Here is a 27,906-nt window from a genome sequence, read left to right as displayed (position 1 = left end):
CCCAGACATGAGCATTATTGAACATATCTGGGATGCCTTGCAACGTGATGTTCAGAAGAGATCTCTACCTACAAATTTATGGACAGCCCTGCAGGATTCATGGTGTCAATTACCTCCAGCACTACTTCAGACATTAGTCGAGTCCATGCCACGTCATGTTGTGGCACTTCTGCGAGCTCGCGAGGGCCCTACACGATATTAGGCAGGTGGACCAGTTTTTTTGGCTCTTCAATGTATAACATAAGTGTTTCCTTTCATGGATGCTATCAGTGATTGATAATCTTGGGTATATGAATTCTTAAAAGCTTTATATTTAGCTTTATATAGCTTAAAGTTTTATATTTTCTTTCTGAAGATGTTTAATCGGAAGAAACAATTAAAAAAAAATTCAAATTACGAAGCTACCAACGAAAAAAACGTGTTTACAGCACGACTGTTAATGGAATACAATAACGATTATACAGGAATTTCGGCAACCAAGGTCATGCCTTTGATAAATGATTGCCGATAAACGCTACGAAAACGAAGTCGCGTCTTTGCCAGTTGCTTAAATGCGGTCACAGATTCTTTTTTAAGGCTGTTCGATGGAAATGACTACGACTGTCCTCTATGGGTGTTTTCCCTAACAACGACGGTAATCATTGACGCCACAACAACGTGAAAGTTCGCGTAAAATCTAATTGCCTGCCAAAATCCGGAGAGTGGGAGGAAGGATGAAAAATCCGGAGTCTCCCGCCTAAATCAGGAAAGTTGGCAGGTCTGCAATCACTATAGGTGATATGGACGACTTCAGCGATGCCACGAGCTTTGCGCTAGGCTTTCTGCTATAGGTGGTGTTGGTAGAGCGATGAGTTTAGATGCAGCTTTACAGATTGCCTTCTGTGCCGCGCACAGACAAAACAGATCAAACCCAAGTTTGTCTTCTCCCGAACTCTCTCACATGCATATACAAATTCATTGTTATGGCAAAGATTGATGCAATTTTATAAAAATAAGTAAAACACAAGAAACTCAGACCCGATTTACGTAGTATTGAGTCTCCCGTAGCTCCGTAGCAGTTGGCAACTCTGACTTAAGTGATGTCTAAATAGACAAGGATCACGCTTTCAATTTTATTGTTGTAATACAAAATATATTTTCATGTGTGTATGTCTATATAGTTTTTTTTTTTTTTAAATTAGCTTTTTAATTTTTTGTATTATTATGAATTAGCCATACTTGACAGCATGCATTTGACGGACTGAAATGTTTTAATGAAATAAATAGAACTAAAATAAATCTATCTCAAGAACTATTCAAAAATATCTAAAATAAAGTCTCATAAAATAACTCATCTAACTATAGTTTAAAGTAAAAGTTATTTTAATTAGAGATGGGAGGCAAGAATATTGAGGATATTCTCCTGAATGCAAAAATTTAAAATATTCTTTTCCCTTTAAATAATGAAAAATAATTCTTTTTTCATTACAATATACTATAATTCATCTTCTACTGTCTGAAACATTTAAAACAAAATATTTTTTGGCGTAATCACCTTATAATGACAACTTTTGAGTAGAGAATATTATCACTTCTATGTGCAATGTTTCAGTTGGATCATCAGAGGTTTTGTAGGGAGGGTTTTATCCATATTTTTTTCTGAGCAAACAGCAGTTTAATTAAATCCACGAACAGGAAAAAAACTTCAGCTAGGAGCATGGAGTGTTTGAGCTTCCCAAAACTCTATACAGCACGGAAAAATAACCCAATTCCTCTACACACTTCTGAATGGGGCCTTTTTTTGTGCAAGAAAAAATGTAAGCAAGAACGTCTCATTTTTAACCCTTTAAGCGGCAATTACAAATCACTAAACCCCCCACCAAAATGTCATATCCTTTTCAATGAAGTAGGCTTCCCCCCAATTTTCAGCAGGTGCAAACTAAGGGGCATATAGAGAGAAACATTTTTCAATTGAGAAATCTACTTTACAAAACATCTAAAGTCTGTTCCAGATAACGTGAGTCCAGATGTAAATAAACCGCTGTACCAATTTTTGATATCACCATGCATCCTTTATCTCTATTGGTTATAATTTTGCCCGCCCCTTCATTACATGTTCCGAACACATGCGTTTTTTCCTCAAACGTGAGAGATTGTAAATTCATTATAAAAGAATTTTCCTGAGATGATTTTTTTTCACTGTTTTCCAAATTTTGTTAAAATAAAAACAGTTAATAACACTAATTAAAATAGAAAGAGGTATATATATATATCTCTCTCAAAAAAAAAAAAAAAATCGATAAGGTATTCTGTCTTATCATGGCACCCTCCTCGAGAGTTGGGATGACAGGACTCCAGGGAGACTGGGACAATTCTTGTCATTTTTTATTTTTTCATGCTACAAGTTTACTATACATAGAAGGGCCATTGAAAGGTTGGTCTGAGGGCCACCAAAGATCCCAGTCTGTTGTCACCATTGTGTTGCAGCTTTTTATTTATCCAACAGGGCAATCAACTTTGCCAGGTTGCCTAAGCGCTCAGTAGATCATGAATATCCAATGCAATTCATCCCTTATCAGCATGTACCCTTGGGCAATATATACGGACATCTGGCAGCCCTAAACTCCCCCTAATGTTTTTGTTGTATCAGAGTTCCTTCAGCACCTACGATGAAACTTTCCAAAAAAGCTACACGGCCGCGCAAGTTGAAAACACACGTCTGATCAGATATCGAAGCGAATGCAAAATCACTGAACACACCATTGATCAATATTAAGCTGTGTGCACAACAGCCACATTGCGTTGCAAAGCATAGCAGTAGTGGGATCAAAACAGGGCTTAAGAGCCAAACAATGTTGAACAGAGAGAGATGTAAGTAATAGAGCAGGTTTTTCGATCGGTGCCGACTATGGAAATCGGCAGTTTGCTGTCAGAATTGACGCGCATCGCCAGAAAAAAATGTGCATCAGAAGAAAACACCTTATACACGAATGAGGCTGATTTTTACTGATTGCATTACCAGGCGCAGACAAAACATATCGACGTAAAGCTGGGTTTTCCTAGGATTAGGTTTTTGCGTCACGTGAGAACCGAATTGCACCATTTTGTGTTGGCAGAAAAGTTACATAGTCAAGCTACGTGTTTGTGTTTTCCTAGTGTGGCATATCAGCTCAAGAAGGCTATACAACATATGGCCCTGGCATCAGCTACTTAGTCGTCTACATCCTCGTCTACATGCTACTTAGTCGTTTGAAGGGAAGGGAAAGAAAACATAACAAAAATAAAGGGGGAAAATCCGTGAAATGCACTGCGTACGATGCATTTGACTCCTCCAGAAACAGTCAGCCAATCACGCCTGACATGAAATGCTGTTGTGAGCCATATTGCACTCTGTAGAAAGTTATACTGCTCTTCTTATGGGCGGTATTCACTGACATGGTTTAAACTAGTCACAATTTTTTGATAAGAGATCGGCACGGATTGGTCATAAATTCAGGTTTTTAACCAATCTATGTTGATCTCTGATCCAAAAATTGTGACTACAGTTTAAAACATGTCGGTGAATACAGCAAATTATTGGTGAGTGGACGGTGTGTTACACTGGGCGATTCCCGTTGCGCACGGCCCAGAAAACCCGCTTCTAGGAAAACTGGCTTTAAATAAAAAAAATTAAAAGAACCATTTCTTATATACGAGAGCCGAAACCATCACATGAGGGTACAAACATAGTCAGAATTGACAGCAGATTCTCCAATTCTGACAGTCAATGCCCCATTTACCTTGCGCAGGGAAGCACAGTAGGGGCTGATAAGGTTCCAGACCGGGAACCCGAGGTAATTATCAATTTTTTTTTCACACTATCAATTCATTATAAACATCCATGAAAAATCTGGCCTGGGCCCGTCGAAGATCTCAGCTTAGAGGCTTATTGCAGGATGCGATTCACAACTTTTGGAATCCAGCGGCATGGTGGTTTTGTTTTATTTGATTGGGTGCCGGCCATACACACAATTAATGGGAAATAAATTTTTCCCTTCAAACTGAAGTAAGAGTGGAAAAATCACAACGACCCCGACTAGACCAACCCGGCTGGGCCCTTCACGTATTCCTTTTCTTATTCACATTTTTTGAAGTCTGATATTAGATGCTTGTTATTTGCTTTGTTGTCGGTCTAAGATCGCAAGCTTGTCACCGTATTCCAATGATTCTCTTTTGTCAGCTACCTCCCTTGCATAATTCATGGTTCATCAACGACTCTCCAAAAGTTTGGCAGTTATTTTCCCATATAGAAGAACCACTTTAAACTGTAAATTGCACAAATCAATATTTTCAGCTCACCACGATGCTACTAGGAGCCGCAAAGCAGCACACTTTTGGAAAAACTGTGGTATTCCTTTAAATTCAGCCTAAATGTTGCATCACAACTCAATTAATGGTGAATGAGTCCAATGTTTGTTTTTTCTTGAACTCTCTCGTTCTGTCACATATGAATACTGTATTAGATTTCGCTTCGCTATAGCTAAACGGTAAAGATAGACAAGATTAAAAAAAAAAAAATAGACAATAAATATAAAAAAAAAACTTCCTTTGCGGGGGGGGGGGGGGGGGAAGAAGGGAATTGGCGGCTTTTCACCTGGCCCCTATCTCACCATCATTATTTGCTTTTTCATGCTATGAATTCACTACAGAGCCCCCCCCCCCACTTCATGAAAATTCTGACTTGCAGATCCACCAAAGATCCAACAGCCCTGCTCCACAATGTGAGGGGAAGGTCATGTCCTTTCTACGGAAAACCAATATTGTTCCCAAGAGGACTCCCAACTGTTGTGTCAGCCAACCCCCCTAAAGGAATCATCATGCGATCCTGGGAACACTGCTGTAGGGGAATATTGAAGATGTTGAAAGGTCCGAAGCAAAGAAAGAAAAGTTTTTTTCATCTAGACTAAATAGCTTTTTTGTCCCAACCTGCACATTGACATTGTTCTTTTCTGTTGCTACTCACCCACCCATCCCTCCAGGGTAAAAAAGGAGAAAAGAAACCTGAGAGAAGAAAAAATATTCAATGCCACAGCTTCTCCAAAGCCTAGATTTTAGGGGGAAAATAAAAAAAAGATCCCTAGAGAATCATGAAAAACCGTGACCTCCACTAAAATTGTGACTTTTTTTGGGACTCCTACCTTTTTCTCATTCCGCGACTTTTCTGGGACTTTGTGACTTTTCTGTGATGCTACAGACACCATGTATACTTATAGATAACTTATATTTTAAAAAACTATTTTAAAGCGGACAACACAGTTATTGTTTTATTTTAAATTAAGTTTTTACAGCAAGGGAGCAGGCAATAAAACTTTTGTCGAAAAAGGGGGATTACCAACAAAATTTTCATTACATTGGACAGGTGAAATTCCAATAAATGCTTATCGAAAACAAAGCTGCACTTCAGGAAAGTTTGGGAACCACTACTGTAAGATAAGCAAATGAAATTTAATTCTTGTCTTATAAGGAACTTTACTGAAGCCTAGTTTGTTTGTGCATGTCCAGCCCTGATTTTAATTACTTTTACAAACTATTTTTTTTCTACTAAACACTCAATTATATCAACTCTTTTAGTGAGAAGATTATTTCTTTCTTGACTTTGAGCATCAATAACTTCTGGATACTTTTACTATATATATGACTGGGTTATATGTATCCCACCGCTGACTATGAATGGGACACATATGTCCGGGCCTGCAGTTTGAAAACCATTTAATAAAAAATCTAAATGTTAAATTTGCCCTTTTGTGACCTATTTTGTTCATTTTATAGAGAATGGGTGTCAACTTTTTTATATAAATTCATAGTCAAAGAGGTACTTACGGCACCAGGTCTGTTGTATAAAATCCTGTGTAAACTCTTCAGTTCACTGGATGCATTCTTAGAAATTTGGGACTCAACTGTAATGATTAAAATTCAAGAAAAATTTAGCAAACAACAGCACAAGTACAACATTCATACTTGAGAAAAAAAAACATAATTACAGACATGTCAACATTGGCCTCTCAAAAGTGATAGATTCTGACCTTTACTGGGGGAATCGCTCCCCTCCCCAAACAACATAACCATAGCCCAATTTCAAACAAATCAATTTTTTTAAATTTCAATTTTGAAGTCTATTTAAACACAGTATGTAGAGACACTGGAACCTAGAAACTCATGCCCCTTGAGCCCTTTTTCCCAAGGAACTTAGAAAATATTCTGAAGTAATATCTTCATAAAATATTGGCGGGATAAACTTTTCTCTGAAAAGAATCACCTTGAATGATTTAAAGCGATCATTATGAGCTATGAAAAATACTATCTCCTATTCACTCGTATTACATCACACAAGTTAAAAAAATCATATTAAAAATTCTTGAATTATCAAATGTATCAGATTTAAACTAGTGATTTTTTTAAAATCATGTGATTTAAATCAGCTTGACTTAAATCGAGATACCCTGCATAGTTCGAAGTAATTCATGAATGTTCAATACCCCACCTCTTCGCATATGCACTAGTGATTTGTATATATGGACATCTGCCGATCCTATACCCCCAATGTTTTTTTCTGTATTGGAACTCCTGTGACCACTATGATGAAACATTCTCTTCAAGCTGTGGAAGTGCATCCGTTCATGGTAAAAATACATCCTACACACACATAAATAAACTAGTGGGTACTTGGGTGCATGACAGATTGTCCTACTGGGTAGACAAAAGTGATCGTCGCAGGTAAAATAAAAGAACAAAATTAAAGGGAATGTGCTTGCAAGTGCTGAAACCATTGCACAGGTGCCAGTCTGCATCGCTCTTTCCCGTCATTTCCTTTCAATGGAGTGATAGCTTTCTGTGATTTGGTGGCACTGCATAAGGCAGATAAACACAGTAAAAACATGAAACTCATTACCGAACACGAAACTTGCCTTCACTCATCTAAATTCTCTAATGACACTGCTAAAAAAAAAAAATCAAGTTCCCAAGGAGATTTCAATGGTTTAAGGGTATATTGGGGCTGCGGATTTTAAAACTGGTGTTGGTTTTGTCCAATTGGCTCTCGTTTTTGAGATAATGCATACTTCCAACATTTCAATGCACAGGTATCCCTCACTATAATGTGATTTTTAACCCTATCAAAGGCCCAGGGTCGAACACAAAACCACTTCAAAAAAAGCTGCTTATTTTCACAAAATCTCTTCAAAAAGACCAGAGGTCACACGATTCTAGAATGCTTTCCCTCGTATATGACAATGGGTAATCGGCATGTATGATAACCCGTTGAGAGGGGGCTGAACCCAAGTGACAGGTTGGTAACGCCCGGTGATTGACCCTTTCTTCCCAGAAATGTACTTTCTCCTTTCATTCTTCAAAGTTTTTCTATTTTCCGACCTAAATAAAACACATGTAAAGGCGGAATATACTCAAAATTTTGAATGAAATTATTGTAGCGTGTTTATAGATGCTCAGCATTCTATGGCAAATAACTCTATTAATATAGATTAGCTTTAGCAGGCAATAAAATTTACTTGCTTTCCCTTGTGAAATATTGATATGATGAACTTAGTAACAGAATCTCAGAACGTACTAAGAAGAAATTACTAATCCATCCACCAGGTATTTAAAATGCCCCAATATTTTCAAGTTGAGCATTCTAAATATTCTGAATCTCGAGAAGCATTCTATGCCCCTTAATATTTTAATTATATTTTTTGAATTTGCAACTGGTGAAGTATGTTCTCGTGATTTTGAAGCTTACCTAAAATGATCTTTGATCATTTTTGTCGCACCACTGTAATTTTCTGCACACGAGGGCTAATTAGACCGGGACCTACAAGTTATTGCCGATTCCGAATGGCAGGCTTGTTTTTTATACTCGTCGAGAGGTTGGTGCGCCAACCCCTCGATGGGGGACTCCCTGCGGTAGCAATTTTTTTGCTGCGGTCAAGTCGCCGTTTTTTTGTTGTACCCCTGTGTCAGGAAAGTTTTTTGACAAGGACGAACCGGGTATTGAACTCGCGACACCTCTAAACATCCTTTGGTACTTTAGGCGAGTATCTCATCGACCTGGGCTACCGCGCCCTACCTAAAATGTGAATTTTTCTTTTGAAAATTGCAAAGCTTTTTCGTAAATAATATGCGTTGATTAAATCAGTGTTGTTTGAATTTACTACTATTCGAGGCAAGGCATTACAACTGATAAATCTATTCGAGCAAAACTACAGCTACTTCCCAACCAAGGAATATCATTAAATAATTAATTTATCAAAACTTCTTTTGGGGTATAAAACCGCTTCTCATTGCTTTCACCTCACCTCCTTTTTGAATATTCATTTCTTTTTTTCATGATATCTTATGATCGTGGAGTTATTTTCAAAAATGAATGTAGGTTTAGTGAGATTGATATACACATATTAGACATAGTCATTTGCATCAGAACATAATAAAAGAATTCTTTGAAATATGTAAATTTTGTGCATTAAATCATCTTACAAAAAAAAAAAACCCCATCAAATACAAGTAAGATACAGAGCAAGATTTTAAATACACAAAAAGTAAATAAAGTCGCTGGAATTCAAAACGCAAAAGTTATAACTAGAGCTTGAATTATGTGGTAAAAAAGTGGCAAAATGTGCTCAAAAGACACTATAACATGCACTAAAAATAAAGATGAATCTGCATTTTTAAAAATGTTGAAATATACTATGAAATAAAAAATACCCGATCTTTTTCAAAAAATTAGAACATACTAGAAATTTACGAGAGCAGTTCATGAAGTGTTCAAGTTGAAAAGCCCAAATTAAAGGTATGATTGTAATTTATATTTTCATCTTTCCACCAGTGAATTGCTGCAGCATCGATATAGCTTCTTAGAGAGTCAAAATCTTGATGGCAAATGCAGTTTTCTCCATACAAATCTTCAACTTCTGAAATCAGAAGGTAGAGAGCCTAACGTTCACACTTCCATCCAGAGCAGCCTTCTAATCCATTGGCCTCTATTTCTTTGGTTCCAGCAACTGAAGACTTCATTTGAAAATGGAAAACGTAGATCATATCAAGAATTCACCAATGTGTATCAAACCTCATCGATACTTTGATGGTTTCGTGATATCTGATGATTGTACCTGATACTAATCTTATCAAGAGTTTGTGGACTCGAGCTAAAATAAATAAATCAATAAAAACTGATCAACTGCAAACCGCTATCAGCTCCCCAATAGTGAAGATGGGATTTATGGCTGAGACCTGATTCAGATTTGTGCTGGAGACTCACAAATTGATGCATAAAATCCATGGCCAAGGCCAAAAATAGCCACAGTACAATGTGTTCGTATGATATCAGCACATGTTTCCCCCCACACTGTCCTAGCAAATACACGAATAATTTTGAGTTTTTCAGAAATGTCTAGGTTTGCATACATAACGAGGAAAGACATGAAACACTTATTCGATAAAAAGCCAAATGTTCTAATTTTCTCAAACAGCTTTCGGGGTGTTCTAATTTTTTGAAACAAAGAGGAAAAAATAACTGCCTAAGAAAGAATTTGAGTAAGACAAAACGATGCACTAAAGAGGTTTTACTGTAAATAAATAATAATACACTTTTTTTTTTTTTATTTTATAATAACGTGATCCTTATGTATTCCCAAGGGATCAGCATGATCCGTCCAGGGAATTTGTTAGTGTTAGTAAACATCCATGCCCGAACCGGGATTCGAACCCAGACCTGCACAGTGAGAAGCTAGTTCCCTAACCATTCGACTGCCAGGCAGCAGTCGAGTCGTACACTTGATAAGTACAGTAAAACCTTGTTAAGTCGTCACCCTAATAAGTCCTCATTTTTCTTCAGGTCCTTCCATCTGTCATAGACAACAATGTTATTAAACCCTCATTTACTCGTCGCTAATTTCGGTTAACTCGTCACTATGAAAAAATTTAAGAAAGTGGAACAGACTATTTTTATGGCTCTCATTAAAAAAAAGAGCTTTTTAACAGCATTGCCATATGCTTAAAAGTTACCATAAAATCCTACATACCCAAAGGCAACAGTTTAAGTAACGAAAGTTACGCTGGGGAAGTTCACTTGCCCACTAAGGTTTTTGGAACGTTGAGAAATATTCAAGCTAGATCTCATTTCTGCATGGGCTCTACTGGAGAAACCGTGAGACACCCAGGCTCTGTCGCAAGAAGCAACGTAAGCACTTCGGGGCCCCCCAGGGCATCTCCGGCAAAACCAAAATTTATTGATACGTCAAAGATTACACATAGTGCAATGAAATAAAAAATTATGTGAATCGAAGAATCAAATTGATCAAGTCAAAGTGCAACGGGCACAGATAATAAATAATCATAGAAAGCATGGGCTCTACTAATTTAGGGCTTGAAATGTAAACAAAATATCTTTGTTGAAAAAAATTAGACATTCTTTCCCAAGTTGAGGTCTTTTGTTTACTTTTCCCTGCCCAGGGCCCCTCCACCAAGTCAAAAGTGTTCGAGATTACTTTGTAGTTGTATCATGAACTACTGATGAAGAATTAAAAAACTAAAATTAAATTTGATGCATATGTAAAATTAATGTGCAATAGAGAGTTATTATGACTGGACTTAGACTATTATGAAGAAAAGCTACCTGTTCTAACAGTTGCTCTGTTAGTCTAAATTAAAAATTACTAGTATAAATCAAAGTGTACAGTACATTTTACCACAATAATTTAAGTAATAAGAGATAAAAAAGGTAAAAAATTGCTATTATTTATTCTTTTGCGATCTATAAATTTTATTAATATTGTTATCTTGATTTATACTTTAATAAATTTCATATTACTTTAAATTTATACGATTTTCACAACATTGCACATGGAAACTGACGGCACTCCGCTTAAGTCATCATAATTTTTTGATAACTTGAGGTGACGACTTATCAAGGTTTTACTGTATATATATATATGTGTGTGTGTGTGTGTGTGTGTGTGTGTGCTTTTTCCTTATAATTTCAGTATTCTTTTGACAATGTTGCTAGCTATAGATCATAAGCGAAGATAGACCTGAAGGGCTGGGGGGCAGATGACACAATGATGACGACGATGCCAGTACCAGAAATCTTGTCTAATGTTTCTCGTATTGTATTCCACGCTACACTGGGTTCCGCTAGTAATTTCCTGTTTTTATAGTTTCCCCTCAGGCAAATGGGGGGTATGGCATTTTACTGGCGAACCATTGATCCTAGAAGTATACTTCCAATTAGAAAAGGTTTTCAAATAACGTCCAAATCTGTTTCCAATAACTAGTACTCAGATCTGTCATTCATTTTTTTCTTCAATGTTCTTTTTTCTACTTCGTGCAATATACAGTAGGATCTTGACAACCTGAAAAATAGATCAACCGGGTACAGAAAGGCACGAAACTATGGTTCAGTATGGATAGAACAAGCCGCAAAAGAAAAAAACAAACATAAAAAGTTTGTGCTCTGTTCAAGATTTTTTTTCTGAGAAGGAGCGGCATCAGAGCCAGGGGTGCGGTGGGTTCTCGAGCACCCAGATTATTTTGTACCACCAGTCTCAGCAACCCCAAATTAATCCAGAAATCTAAATCTTTTTTATGATCAAGTGTAGAGCACCCATAGGTCTCAACGCCTTTCTTGACATATTGACACCTTAGATGACAAGAGGTGGGAAAACAGTTTGGATAATGATTACGTCAGGAACCAGCGTGCGAAAATATTAAATTAGCTTTGAACAAGAAATCGTAGCTTTCATAGAACCCTTATCCATCATGCTGCCTTGGGGCCCATAAAAATATAAGAAGCCGCTCAACTATCACATGCTCACCATCATCTTCCAGGCAAAATCCCCAAGCTTCCGCAACAAAAATTTCTTCCTGTGTGAATGCGCACTATTACACAGATAAATGCAAAACACGGAAAAAAAAAAAATTACAGAACAAAATGTGAAAAATTAGTTTCCCTGAACAATTGGATACTTTCACGTTTAACAATACGAAGCAAACCCAAAGACAAGGGGCGTGTTTTGCCCCATCACACAAGCAAGCTTTTTATAAAAATCTTGGAACATTTGGTTCAAATAAATATTAGTCTCCAAATTAGTCCAATCTGTTGGTTCTGCTGAATGAAATTGTAAAAATGATTTTTTTTAAATACAAACTTACGAATGTTTCTGAATAAGTGGTCCAAATTTTTTAAACACCCAGCCGATTGCATGTGACATGCATAAGTGAAATGTGTACTTTAATTGCGTGTCACATACAATTAGCCAACAAACCAAAACATGGCTCCCACTCTGTCTCGAAGAGGTTAACAAAGCCACGCCCTAATTTTTTTTTCATGAGCAGGATGCTTCAATAATTTATAGACAGTTTCTATAGAACATTAAATTACACAAGAGTTATAGTACATAAAACAAATGTTATAGTCAGGGCTCAGCACGGATCATGGCCTCAAAACTAGTGAAAATAGTGACCAAAATGTTCAAAAAAAGAGACCAAATAGTGACCAAAATGTTTAAAAGTGACCAAATAGTGACCAAAATAATTTTAGACAGAGACCAAATGGACATTGAATTTTGATTATTACCAAATTGAATGAATTGAAATTGAATTTAGTTTTTACTAAACTTTGCATTTCAATGGAACTCATTGAAATTAGTTTTTTTTACATAGTAGTGTGAAATAAATCAAACTCAAACACATTCTGCTAACCAGAAAAGTTTTGAATAACTTATCAAATTTATCAACAACTATGTGTGAGAGAGTAACATTACATCCTTTTTAAGTAACAGTAGCAATGCCTTTCCCTCATGTTGCTTTCCACAACCCATCTTAAAATCAATTTAAGCAGGAAAAACTTCAAAAACGGGAAAAAATTTTCACATTCAAAGGAGGAAAAAAAATGAAATAACACAAAATTTGATGAGAGAATTTGTCCAATCTACATTCTAGTGGATTTTTCATTCATGTTATGCTATGAATGACAGTATAGAAAATGTACTCAAACTTTTTTTTAACTAGTACAAATTTTAAGAAATTTACTATAATGATTTTTAAAAAAAACCTATACAATTACATTTTTATAATATTATTTTAAATTATTAAATTAAAATATTACTTAAATTACTGAATTAAATAAATTATTAAATTGAATAAAGTATTTAAATTATTAAATTAACTAAATTATTTTAATTATTAAATTAACTAAATTATTTTAATTATTAAATTAACTAGATTTTAATTATTAAATTAACTAGATTTTAATTATTAAATTAACTAGATTTTAATTATTAAATTAACTAGATTTTAATTATTGAATTAACTAAATTATTTTAATTGTTATACGTTGAGGAGGGCAATCCCCCCCCCCCCCCCAGCATCAATGGCAGAGCCTACTGATGCATACATGATGTATATCAATTGTCATCTTCTGCACCCCTAAGACCTTCAAGTCTATGGCTGGACTGGGAAGGGTGGGGCACCAAAATAATAAGGCCCTTTGTGAGGGAGAAAATAAACCAGTTTTGAAATTGTTTGGTTTGAGAGAAAAATTTGTAAATATATATTTTCTTTTTTTTTGCACACAACATACACCCCTGCAAAAAAAACATTTACTCCTTTACCCAGAAACAGTATAATTTTGGCCCCTCCACCCGTAATTTTTAACAGAAAAGACTCCGCGGCCTTCCCCGGTAAATTTCCCATGAACCTTGTAAGTACCAACGAGGCGGCTTTTTTCCACGCCAGTCAATCGCCGTTTTGCGGCGGTCAATTCAAGATGGCTGACAAAGGCCACATAAAATTACAAAAAAATATATAATTTATAATATGAATCAACCTAATATGCGAAAATCGATAGAAATATATCGGGAAATACGGAAAATTAGGATAAAATGAACACAAAAATCGAATCAACGACCAGTGCCGTCTTAAGGCATGGGCCCACAAATATGAGATCTGGTTGAAATTTTCGAGAATGTTTGATAGGGCCTCCGAAAAATCAATTGGCCTGGGGGCCCACGATACTCTTAAGACGGCCCTGTCAACGATATACAGGGTTTATAAATGCGGTTGATACAGAGTTTATGGATTATCGCCACGTTAGCTCCGACTCCTCCTGTAATTTTCAACGAACAAAAACAGTGAATTTGCCCCCCCCCACCCGAGGCTCCCGATTTACCATGGCTGTAATACGATATTTTTTTCTGGAGGGGAAACGTAATTTTACTGCCCCTTGACTGTGAAATTCGATAATTTTGCAAATAAATTTAATTGCCTTTTCTTAAATATACCATTCTATCAAAAATGCCGTTTGAGGCATTGCCCCCCCCCCCAGTTTTGGATCTGATCACGGTACGTAGCAACCCGGGCCGCAAGTACGAACGAAAATTTACTATCGCCCGGGGCCGGTATCCATTTTTTTAAAGGAAAAAGAGTAAACTCGGCACCCTTCCTCGTTCAACACCCGTGGAACCAGGCCCCGCCCTCTCCTATTGCGGTCATAACAGCGACTTGAGACAACAACGTTTTAATAACTTTCGAGGTCTAAAAAGGGGATTGTTTTACACAACACCGATATTAAGTCAACAATCGGTATCGTGAAGATGCTCTAAATTAAGTTCCGGCCAGAAGCGGATAAAGGTCGGTTGTTGACGGCCCCGGGCATAAAAAAAATTAATATTAGACCCCATAAATTAGGGAAAAAAGTGTAAAGTAGGGGTCAGAGGCGTGCTCGGTGTGCCCATCGTTAAATCCGTCTCTATTTATGGCTCGCATGCACGTTAACTGAGTTTTTATCAGCCTGATGACCAATTTTCATCTGATTTGGAAACCCTTGTGTTCAATTAAACGTTGAATTGCAGGATTCTGTGATCTTTTCATAAACAGTTCTCCTTTCGATCATACCTGGGGCTACGGTTTCTTGCTGAGATTTAAATCCAGTTAGAAAAATAGTACGAATTTTATTTCTAGATAGATCGCGATTTTCAGTCGGATGTTTTTTTTATTGTAAGTAAATTCAAAATACTTGCGAGCTTCTTTAACCTTGGCCACCTACAAGAGTATTCTCCAAAGCGCATTAATAATACGCTTAATACGGATTAATAGTATGCATCTTTAATATGCGCGCTTTGGTATTCTCCCGCTGCGCGTAAGTTAGTTTCTGCACGGGCTCTCTTAAATCGTCATTTCAAATATTCTATATATTAATATAATATAATAACAACAAATATTCAAATATCTATACTTTTACTGATCCATACTTATAATTAAAAAAAAACCAATTCTCTTTACCTCTGAACTCGTCAAGAACATCTAATAGACACAATTTTATTTACTCAATGCCTTTAGTTCATAAAACTATCCTCAAAAAACATTTTAGCTTTCTCATTCCTAAATTTTTTAATAGCCATCCAAATGATCTCATACAGTCCCCCTCATTTTCAATTTTCAGAAAAAACCTCAAAAAACACATGCTACAAATTTTCAATATTGAAAATTATTTCTGATTTCATCCACGGAATCTCAATCACCCCCTCTTGTGTGTGTATTACTGTCTTTTCACCTCCAGCTGTCGAATTATTCATTAAAATACCCATGCTGTCAACTCTGCTCTGCCAGTCTAATTCATACATAATCATATGTTGATTTATAGTTTTTTTTTTATGATCACTAAAGCACCCCCCTGTGACCGTTGCATTATTGCATTATTTATATATATTTGTATTTTATGTATTATATGTGTTTATGTGTAATCACATTCTCCCCCCCCCCAACCCCCCTTCCTATTTTGATGTTTTTTTCATGATTTTTTGTTTTCAATCTCAAAAATCAGTAAATAGTGACTATTTTACACTGTATGATAATTGAAATGTTATTGAATTAACTTCATTGTAACAACCAGTATGGGACCTTGGTGTCTCCTTGGTGGTTTTCACTAACCTAATGTATTGTTATCATTCATCTAACATATTAATAAAAATTGAAATTGAAAAAAAAAAAAAAAAAAAAATATTAAAAAAAATTAACAAAAGTAACGATAGAACAAACAACAAATGAAACTTGCTCGATGCTCCAAGACCAAGAAAGGAATTCAGCCCTTAGGACTAAACTTTTTAAAACAAATAAAATAAAGGATCAATTTTAAAATAAGATGAAAATGAAAGAACGAGTGAGCACGCGTGGGGAAATAAGAAAGAATGGTAGTAGGGGGGGGGATTCTTTGTTGTAAGTACGCCTTTTACGATATTTTTTTCCGACCGGCTTTTCCATAAAATGACTATGACTCTTTAACCAAAGAGCTTTCTTTCCAAGCGCCTTGAAATCAAGTTATGCTGACGTCACACGGTATGCTCCCGGGAAGATAAGACACCTTCATGTATAAGGGTTCTACGGGAAGGGAGCTAACGATCGTAGTTCAATGAAGGGAGGGAGAAAATTAGCGACCTTGAACCTTTAAAGTTCTTCCTTGAAGAAAAAAAAAGCACTGACAGCAGAAAAGCGTGCGAGACCGAGGTTTTTTTTTTGCTAAAAAAAGTGAAAAAAGTGACCTGGGCCTGAAAATACGTAATAAAAGTGACTTTTAGTGAAAAAAGTGACCTGTGCCGAGCCCTGTATAGTACATAAACAATAGTTATAGTACATAAACAATAGTTATAGTACATAAACAATAGTTATAGTACATAAACAATAGTTATAGTACATAAACAATAGTTATAGTACATAAACAATAGTTATAGTACATAAACAATAGTTATAGTACATAAACAAAACATTCGTGGAAAATACCCCTAACCCAGCAGTTCTCAACTTTCTTTGGAACTCGCAGAACCACGTAGGCTTCTTACTTTAATTGACTTATCGTGCTTTTTTTTATTTATTTCATTTTCCTCACCGGCTGCAGAGCCCCTGGAAAATGTACACGGAGCACCGATTGAGAACCTCTGCCCTAACCAAGCTACTATCAAGTAAATTAGTTCAAATAATTAGTAATAACTGGGCAAAGAACTACTAATTAGTTCTCTTAGCACAAGCTGTTTTTCTGTGTGGATGATGAATGAATTACTGGATTTTCAATAAACCTCAGAACAGTGATTAAATTACATAGGTTTGAATATATATTCACAGATTGGTAATTTGTTTGGGGAGGGGGGCAAAAATATTTATTATTCCTATCTCTTATTTACTGCTAAACTTTTTTCTTTTTTTCAACTACCACATGGGTATTTGTGCCCTTTTCAAACTAAGTAGTCCTTTTTTCAATAAGCTATTCTTCTTTTCAAGCATTGATAAGTTTGAGGAGGAGAGGACTGCATTGTTGCAGGAAGGGGCAGTTTGACGACCTGTCACAAACCGTACAATGAGAAGGGGGAAAGAACGCATTTATGAGTTCGGGCTGAATGAATGAAGGAACGCCAGTGGCTCTGCCGCCGGACTTATCCCATTGTCGAGATCTCTTCCAGCCCAGCTTCGTGGCAGAGTCTGGAACAAAGTGAGTGCACCTAACAGTCTGAGTGTGTAGCTAGTGTTGTGCTTGATATTTCAGTGCTGCCATCTATACTTCAAATTGTGAGTGAGGTGTAATGATTGAATATTTACGTTGTGGCGAGACTTTTTAACGGGGAGATCGGCTCGCATTCGCGCCTTGAAGTTGGAAACCACAGAAAACCAACTTCAGCCGACCACCACTGTGGCGCCGGTGGGGTTCGAACCTGGATCCTCGCGATGCGAGTCCGTCACTATGACCACTCGACCACCACAGCGGCTATGAGTTCGGGCTGAAATGACGGTAATTGTCTTCGGACTCATATACGAGTCTTTGCCATTTAGAAGGTTAAAACTTGATTCTTAGGAATTCCAACCTGAAAAATTTGGCTTGGAGTTTAATCCTAGACTGGGATTGCAAATTAAAAATATATAACACAGTTAAATCCTTTGATGAAAAAAAAAACATTGGATTTGGTGATGTAGCTGAGACAAATACGAGAGAAATTCTCAGATAAAACTTGCTAGATCTTTCTGATGAACAACATTTGGTAACACATTGATAATGTCATGAGATATTTAATCGAAAAAAGCAGTTCCAGTGAAATTAAAATTTTCTGCAGAATTCTCTGGCTTTTGCTACTAAAGCTTTCATAAGGAGACAAAAAATGCTGCTTGTCAGCTGAATCTTGACTTTCATTAAAAAGAGTTATCAGCCTATCAAAGGCTCTTCAGGAAAGAAAACATTCACACTCACTGGAATCAATCAGAAGTAGTGAAGACAGAAAAAGCATTAATTTAATTAATTTATATTGCCTAAATTCACAGAATTTATTCGCATAAGTTTGAATAATTAATTCATCAAAAGGAAGTTCCTTTGCTGTTGGGTTAAATGTTTTTCAATCCTCCTGAAGAAATTCACACACAACCCTATATTCATATCTTTCCAATGTATAATTCAACCAAATTTGCGTCATTTCATCTTACACAACTATTTTTCTGCGTGAACCAATTAAGCCCTTGAACTGAAATGAGTCCAGCTTGCCATGAATTGTTTAAAAAGTATGATACACATATTGAGATAAATGAGAAGTTACCCATACTTAGAAATAAGATAACCATAATATTCTTTATGGGCAATGTATTATGTATTAATTTTTTTTAGTGATATATGCTTTTATATTGGGTATTATAGTTATGTTTGACATCCATATGTTTTATGAGCAAATTTTTCCAGCATTTTGAATTTAAATTTTCAATTATATAAAATATCACCAATCAAAATATGAACTCTGTCTTAGTGTATGTATTTTCATAATAAACAAATAACTCATCTAGCACTTACTCCTTGGGCATTGACCAAGTTTTTCTCCAGAACCTTCTGATATTTCAGTTTCTTTAGCTGGTTTGTTGAAACTCATTTCCAGACGCTGTACTTGTTTCCTTTCCCGAACTCCAGACACTTCCACTGGCCGGTCAAAAAGGCCAACTGCGGATATATAAATAATAAATTAAACCTAAAATTGCTCTTTAGAAATGGAAAACACTTAGGAGTATTTCAACATTAAACAAAATTTTGAAACAATTTAAATCTAATAAAATATATGAAGTTTTGGAAATAAAATTTATTGTGAATATATTAAGATTCTATTTCAAAAGTTTATCAGTATAGGCCTATATTCATTAATTTAATTCTTCTAATATTAAAACTAGCTGTTACCAGCGGCTTCGCTTGCACTGAGTGGAGACATGCTTCACGCTACTAATGCGTGTTATAAGGAATTCAAAAGTGTCTCTCTGGTGTATTGGTTAGCACACTTTTGCCCAATATGCAAGGGGACCCAGGTTTGATTCCCGGAGGAGACAAATCACTTTTCTTTCCAAATATCAGTTTCGGCATAACATCCAGAAAATTCAATTTCTCAGATCGGCTCTGAGTTTGTCATCTCTCAAACGCAAATAAAAATTCATTGCTATGGTAAAGATTGACACAATTTAAAAATAATAAAAAAGATAAGTAAAACACTGCAAGAAATGACTCGATTTTTTAAAACCAATTTCTGTAGTATTGAGAGTATCTCTTATAGCTCTGTAGTTTATTGCAACCATCTGCAGAAACTACAGACAATCTTTAGCAGTTGGCAACTCTGGGATAGTGCCATCCAATGTAAGAAGGAGTCAAGTCCCAGAAAAGTAGAGAAAACATTTAGGAAAATTTTCCTTGAGAAAAGTTGTCCAGCTTCGTAAAAATAAAATTTTTACCACTTTTTTTTCGATTTGGCAAGCCTTAATCTATATGCCATTTGTACATCATTGAAAATTTATTTCATACATTAATTCTTTGAAAAAAATTTATCTCATAGCAGCAGATCCACGCTACACAATTCAATTTTTTAATGTATGTATAATCTGTGGTTCATATGCAAGAAATTATGGCTATAAGCAGAAATGAACTTGAAGAGCTAGGGGGCACTATAATCTATAATGCCAGTTCACATTAGATCAGTCACCCCATCACTGATGATATATATATTTTTATATATAAAGGAGAGGGACTGATTCTCCCCAGCATCTATATGATTACGGTACATATTACCATAATTTGAGCTCACCTTCACTTTCATCGCTTTCTTCATCTGATTCATCCTTGTCCTCCTTTTTATCAGTAGTCTCAGAAACATCATTTCCAGTTTCATTTTCATCATTTCCTTTAGGTTTTTTCTCATCATCCCCCTAAAATATATAAAAATATGTGTTAATTTCTTTTCAATACAGACAGAATCCTTAAATCAGTGTAAACAAAAGTCTGCATTCATTCACTCCTAATGAAGCAAGTAGGTTGACAATTAACCACTTAACTGCTGACGAAATGAAAATATGTTCACCAGTGCCACCCTTTTTCACTCATGTGCTGTCAAGATGTATGTGGCAGGCAGTTAATGTATAGACAGACTCTGTAAAGTATGTGTATATATACGCCCGTGGCAGTTAGAGGGTTAGGAAAAAAGCAATGGATTCAAAACATAATCGTTTTGTAAATTACAAACATGGTAACACTGCCACGAAGTCTCTCAGTAATGATGAGAGCTTTATAATGCCCCTTCCAGACAACATAATTATGGCTCAATAATTTGAAAAATCAGTCAAAAAACTAATATTTTTTTCAAAATTTTAAATTGAAAGTTTATTTAAATACAGCACCGCATATAAGCACTGGAACTTAGAGGCTCAGGCAGCATGAGTTAGTTCCTTTCCTCAAATAACCTTGTGAGCCCCCCTGTAATTCATGAACATCCAATGCAATCTCCCTACGCATTTGCTGGGCAACGCGAAATGTTCTCTCCGAATTAAGCTACATGACGGGCACTGAAAATATATCCTGTGCATGCAAAACCACTTGTCTTGCTTATCCAGTTCAAACTGGATTTCTATTCCAAAAGCCAACCAGGCACTGCCTCCCAAACGGCTATACCAGGACTTGACAAATCAAAAAATCTAGGCGACAGAAAAATTTTTTAGGACCCAAAAATTTTTTAACCCCAGAAAAACAGGTCCAATATATTGTTTCTTTTGACTTTTTGAGGACATGGTGAATCTTTCATGTTAGCTGATATAAAGTGCATTCATTCATTTTGTGATGACCCTAATTTAATAAGTAGAAAGAAAATTTTAGGCACCAATCAAATTTCTTTCGTTGCCTTGACGATTGGAAAAATGGACTCATAAATCTGGGTGGATTTTTCTAGGCATGCTTACCTACAAAAACCCACCACCACTTCCTTACCAAATCATGACCTGCCGCTGTCTTAATGAAGGAAGTGATCAAAGAAGACCTGGGCTTATGTTGGAGCTGTGTGTGTATGCATTGTGAACCTAATATGAAGTTTGTTTCTGTGCTGTCATCTGACAAAAATTTCTTCTATGAGTGAAATGGAATGATTGAATAACTGTACCGTTATAACCTGTTACTCTCTGTGGTGAGTCTTTTTAACTGGGAAATAAGCTCGCCTTCACGCCTCAAAATTGAAAACCATTTTCAGCTTATCACCAACATTATTAGTGTACAGCAAAAGACTAAGTGAAAGTGATGTAATGTGCATGCATGCTACTGCTGAAGTTGATCTATACTGCATTATTAGAACTGATAACAGCAACCAAAATTAGCCCAAGCGGTAGCACAATCAGTACAACAAGGATCGATGGTTCGAATCCTTTCGCATAGACCTCCAAATTTTTTTCCCTTCTCTTTTTTCGACGATCTTTGATTTATTTTCCTCATAGCGGTTCTGCGCATTTAAAAAAATACATTATGTCGTTGACCATTTTCAAGTTGAAGACCCTACACAAACCTGTGAAAATTTGGTTTCAATATATATGGCACACTTAATGCAGTCACCTAGCTATGTTTACATGTTAGCTATATACTGAATAAACCAGGGTTGGGTTTATGACATGACAAGCATCAAAACCTGATTTAAACCGTCAAAAACTCAAATGAATGCCTTTTGATGTTTTGAACACAATAGGTATACATATAACATGATGAAAAACTTACTTTTTTTGCATATTACAATGTGTTATTTTCAAATATCAATTTATTACAATAATTTAAAGAAAATATTAATTATAATTTACAATTTTGAATTTTTCAACATAAAAAGAGTCTAGAACATATATAATATATGAAAATATAATTTTACACATAATTTTCATTTGTCTGTGTATTTCACTCTTTGTTTGAGTGGACAAATTTTTTTTAAGGGTTCAGTGCTGTGGGTTCGTCTGTGATTGGTTTTTGTCATGATGCATGATGGGAGTGCTCTCAGATAAATACCAGATACACAACGAGATACAGCAGAGATTTATTTCTTCTAAACACTCGAGTCCATCATAAAGGTGTTTCACCCTGTTGAGGCATATGCCAGGTGATATCTGAATAAGTGATATACCGAAAGTTGAACGGCGTGCTTGGCATCGCTTGGGACTTCTTAGCCGCTCTATGGTTTGATCGGTGGCCTGCCTAGGTAACACCTCACATGGTTCAACGTTGTCTTCTCCATAGATTGACTGGTAGCTTGTTCGGCTACCTCCAGAGCTGCCTCAAAGCTATGGTTGACCGGTATTTCAACTGGATACCTCATGGTGTGAATCAACACTATCCTGGTTCGGGCATCTCTAACCGTTCGGCACACAAAGGATTAACAGACTGACTGAAAGTCCGACCTTGGATTGTCTTCAAATAGACTGTGGCTCCGCTGACATAGATCTAGTAATACGGGTGTTGTGATCAAGAAAGGTGTATTTCTGGTCGTCTCTGCAAATGGTGAGAGCATTCCAATTATCGTTTTAGCTAAATATTATGTTGAGAAAAAAAATACTAACTTACTGTGATAACTGAATGTTGTAGAAATGTTATACAGAGAACGCAAATTTTAATATTTAATAGAATAAATGTTTATTTGTTTTAACAAAACACAAATTGGTTTATTTCATTGTTGTCATCTGATCAATGATTAATACTGGATTTAAAAATAACAATTGAACCTGGAAATACAAAAGGTGTGTTGCACGTGAACCTAATTTTTATGAGTCTTTTTCCGAAATTCCGGGTATTTAAATCAGGGTTGGGTTTTTGACATGACAAGAGTCAAAAACAGGTTTAAACTGTCAAAAACCTAAATGAATGCTTTTTGATAATGTTTTGAACACAACAGGTAATCGTTCAGGTCGCAACAGGTTAACATCATGAAAAACTTATTTTTTTGTATATTACAATGTTTTATTTTTAAACAGTAATTTATTATGTTTTATGTTTTTATAATGTTTCTAATTACATTTTTAATTGGGTTGCTTTATTTTTGAAATATATGACATCCATATTTATTATGGGCATCTTTTTCTCAGCCACCTCACTGGGCGTTTTGCCTGTTGTGGTGTTGTATTTGTATTACAATAATTAAAACAAAATATCAATTATAATTTGCAATTTTGATTACTAGAGTCTAGAACATACAAAAAAATATAGTTTTGTGGTAATTTTATCTAAGCTACTGATTACCCGTGTTCAATTTACTAAGCGGAATAGAGCTGCTTATTCAAAATATGCATGATAGGGACATCACAGAGTTAGGCTTTAGACTTCAGAAACTATAAATCAGTATTAAAACAGTAAAAAACTTATTGTCAATGTTGTCAAATAGTTTTTTTAACCTGAGAGATAGATATGCTAAATAAAAAACACTGAGAAAACTTACTGAGAATTTTTTTTGATATTTTAAATTTTCTGATCTGCCCAAAATTTTATTCCATGTAAAAATTCTCACAGAATCTGTTAATGCACTAACTAAACTCATTTATTTTCATCTAAAAATTTCTTAGAGTTCAGGGTGTATAAATTCAAGAGTTTTAAAGAGTATTTTCAACCAAAGCAGAGCCGACAGGACTTGATACCCAAAGCATTTGTTTTGCACATTTAAAATCAAATACAGCTTCAATTGCAAAACCATTGCATTATAAACGCTAGTAAATATAATCCTGCCAACCCTGATTTAAATTGACGAACTATGGCATCTCTCTGACAACCTACTAATTGAATTAGCTAATAATTATTAAGACATCAAATAAATACCTGGTGCCTACGACGGCATTTGCCAACACCCCGACTTTTTTCGGTCTTTTTCACCAGTCAAGTGGTTAAGACGGCATTTGCCGTCGCTGATATACGTAATGGTGTTGCCTACGAGGGCATTTGCCCACACACAGACTTTTCTTTTTCACATAGATATGACGAAATAATTTGTCATACATGTGCTGCCATCTCTGTACAGCCATCCTTCTACTTTATTATCTCATCACTAGATGGAGTTGACAATTATATTTCAAGGTCTGAGATTATTATTACTATTATCTTTGTCATGATTTGCAAAGCTGCATCCCCATCGTTTTTGTTTCAATTTCCAACTCCCTTGCGAAGATGCATCTGTTTTATTACTCATATATCTTTTAGCAAAGGCTCAACTACTATGGCTCCACATAAATCCATCAACAGCATTTCTTTTAGTCACAGGACATTATCACCGCCCCTCCCCACTTTTGGGGTGTCATATTATGTCTCCACACATTCGAGCTATAAAAAAAATATTTTAATATTTCAAACTTCCAAGAAAAGGAAAAAAAAAAGAAAAAGTGCGAGCATCTTCAAAAAAAAGTGGGCACTGCGGGTAACGCTCTGAGAAATTAATTGGACAGTTGACTGGTTAAAAGAGTCCGGATTTCTATTCATATTCCAAAGAATATTTATGCATCAGGAGAGACTGTGTTAATACACAGGCGGAAAATAGAATCCCAACACCAAGAAATTAGTTTAGAGGAATGAAATTTAGGCAAAGCAATTGTCTAGGTACATATTTGATTAAAGTTTCAAGGTCACAGGTTAAAGTAAACGCGAGAGGATTCATTTAAAATGTGAAATGGTAGTACATTAATAACCATGGTAGTCATCACGATTGTGAATGGAAGCATGCAAACGTGCATGCAGGTGCCGTATGTCATTTTGTGGGATAGAGTTCCTGTTGCACTTGCTCAGTCAAATCAGGAACGGTTAATGCTGGTTGTGGATGACGCTGGATTTGTCTTACAATAATGTCCCATACGTGCTCGATGGGAGAAAGATCTGGTGATCTCGCAGGCCAAGGCAACATGTAGACACTGTAGAGAACGTTGGGTGACAGCAGCGGTATGAGGATGAGAATTATCCTCTTGGAAAACACCCCCTTGAATACTGCTTATGAATGGCAGCACAACTGGTTCAATCACCAGTCTGACATACAAATTTTCTGTCAAGGTGCTAGGAATAACGATGAGTGCTCCTGCTGTCTTAGGAAATCGCTCCCCAGACCGAGGCGTCATCTTTCAGATGCGCAAACACGCCTCATTTATCTAGCACAGCTCCTTCTTGGTGTTGGGATTTTATTTTTTGCTAGTGTATATTTGTGGTATTTAACGAGTAGTATTTTAATTACAATAATGACAGACTCAGCAATTCTATAACATGGAGAAAATTGAGAATTTATTTAAATTGATAAGAGCTGTTGCCACCCTTTGCAAAAGACAAACCTCAACTGGTGCAAGTATATGGGTTTTTTCTATAAACTCCCACGCACAGACAGCACGTGACCTATGTTTACACAGCCATTCTCACAAGCACATTCCAAAAATCAGAAAACATGTATAAACTAAATGACATCACGGGAACATCCCTACATCTGGGAACGTTTCTTCATAGAATATATACAACACATACTCCCCAATAACAAGAGTGAAACTCTGCATTTAAAGGGAGGGTAGCTGGGAATATATAATAATATAGAAATATATAAGACACATGAGAATGACAGTGCAAAATTAAGAAAAATATAACTTTTATAATAAAAATATAAAATGCAAAATCATAATTTCTAGAATAAAATTAAAAAATACACGACTCAATGTGCTTTTGGTTATGTACAAGTCCTCTGACATGACTGTCTTGAGAAAATGCCAGCATATTCGGCAAAATTGATGAAACATGATCTTGTATCAATATTAATAATTGAAGACATTTTCTCGATGATTGCAACATTTTCTCTATAAATACATTGGCTTAAAGCTTGTCAGTAGTGATGAATGTTCAACTTTGCCATGGCAGGGTTCATACAAAATTTTCAAAATGAAAAGTAAGGAGTTTTTAAGGACTTTTTAAGGAGTTTCAAGCAGTTTTTAAGGAGTCATGGCAAACTTCATAACTTACAAGTTTTACAGCAAAAAAAGGGGGCGGGGCACATATGCAAATTTATTTTGAATTTGCAAACAAACTACCCCTCTTCTCAAAAATATAGATCTAGAAGTGGTTCAAAAATTACAAGTTTTGATTTGTTACCCGACATCATAAGAATTCATAAAATAATCAATCCACGTACATGCTTTCTGTCATCACCAAAGTGTTCTAAAACCTTCAAGTGTTAGTCAAAAATATAACTCATAATAGCATCACATAAATTATAAAAATTCTAAAAGTGATATTCATTCCCCCTCCAATTATTCAAAATAAAAACCACAGCCAACAAAGATTTTTCTTACAAAATTATTTATATTTGCAGCAACTCTTCAGGGCTCATATAAAATTTTCAAAATGAAAAGTAAGGAGTTTTTAAGGTGTCATGGGGCCACGCCCCCTCCGAAAAAAAAATTGCACCACTAGACAATAAAAGAAGCCCACATGTGAATTGATTTTCATTTAATTTTTTTTCAATGTTTCCAAGACTTCAACTTTCAGAATAAAGGGTATGATGGGTAGCAATTTCAGCTGAAAAGAAAGAGATATGCCGTGACTGTACGCACGAGTAACAAGCGACAAGAGAACACAAATTTGAACAGTAACAGAGCATGATGATCAAGATTAGGTATTGAGAAGTGTAGTAAGAAAGAACAGAGAGAGTTGCGGTAGTATATAGTATTAAAATGATTTAAAGAAATCGGAAGTGATGTATTGAGTTCGCAATAAATTTTGTTTTTATCTTGCTTGAGCTGTGGCCACTTCTGCCAGAGAGAGATACAAATACAACGCCACAACAGGCAAAATGTCCAACGAGGTGGCTAAGAAAAAGATGCCCATAAAAATATGGATGTCATATTTCAAAAATACAGCAACCCAATTAAAAATGCAATGATCTGCGGCATAATCACGGATCACTTATATGATGCGCGGGACAGCTCCAGAGCATTTGGATCCGCTAAGTATTTGAAGATCACTAGAGTGGCTCTGTAGGGGACTCAATAGGGAGAATGTTAGTTCAGGTGCCCACAAACTAGTGAAAAGTTTTACTCGTTTTTCGCGCACCGAGTAAGGCGCCATTAAGAATATTTCATATTTTTTATAAAGGGTGGTTGATGACGTAAGAATCATCCAACCCCCCCCCCCTCCACGTCATCAAGTCAGCAAATCGAAAATCCCCCATCCATGCTGACGTAATACTTGAATGACCCCTAACATAAAGATACCCGAAAGTTATTTTCAGAAGGTTAAGGTTAAAAAAAGTGGGTTCAGCTATAGCGGCTGATCGGCTCGTCCTCCCCCCTCCCCTCCTGTAAAACCAGACGTGGCTCGGGCTGTCGCTTTTAAAAGCCGGGTTTTACTAGCAGGTTTTCTATGCCACGCGCAACGTGAATCACCCAGCGCTACACGCCGTCTATTCATCAATATGAAAAGCAGTACGACTGTTTTCCTATAGAGCGCAATACGGCTCACGACAGCGCTTTACATCGGGCGTGATTGGCAGACTGCTTCTAGTGAGTTAAGCGTCGTGTGCCGCGCGTTTCAGCGATCTTCCCTTCATTTTCGTGTTGTCTCTCTTCCCTTTAAACCGGATAGAGTAGATGACGCCAGGGTCA

At 36.1% G+C, this 27,906-nt stretch overlaps 1 protein-coding gene across 2 annotated transcripts in view; it reads right to left on the bottom strand.

The window, feature by feature from the left end:
• The window catches only part of LOC149084962 (uncharacterized), a 95,229-nt gene that overhangs the window by 56,846 nt on the left and 10,477 nt on the right, over positions 1-27,906 (bottom strand). For both annotated transcript variants that reach the window (XM_089232704.1, XM_089232705.1), the window contains exons 2-4: positions 20,091-20,211; positions 18,824-18,967; positions 5,839-5,915 (exon numbers count right to left, since the gene is read on the bottom strand). In XM_089232704.1, the coding sequence (XP_089088830.1) occupies positions 5,839-5,915; positions 18,824-18,967; positions 20,091-20,211 (342 nt within the window). The remainder of the gene's footprint in view (positions 1-5,838; positions 5,916-18,823; positions 18,968-20,090; positions 20,212-27,906) is intronic.

The sequence above is a fragment of the Pholcus phalangioides genome, unplaced genomic scaffold (genome assembly GCF_987345545.1).
Source record: "Pholcus phalangioides strain wild (caught in Gottingen) unplaced genomic scaffold, Ppha-v1.0 ptg000007l_1, whole genome shotgun sequence".
In the NCBI taxonomy this organism is placed as follows: domain Eukaryota; kingdom Metazoa; phylum Arthropoda; class Arachnida; order Araneae; family Pholcidae; genus Pholcus; species Pholcus phalangioides.
The sequence above is the reverse complement of the archived record's forward strand: the minus strand, read 5'-3'. Positions and strand labels throughout refer to the sequence as shown.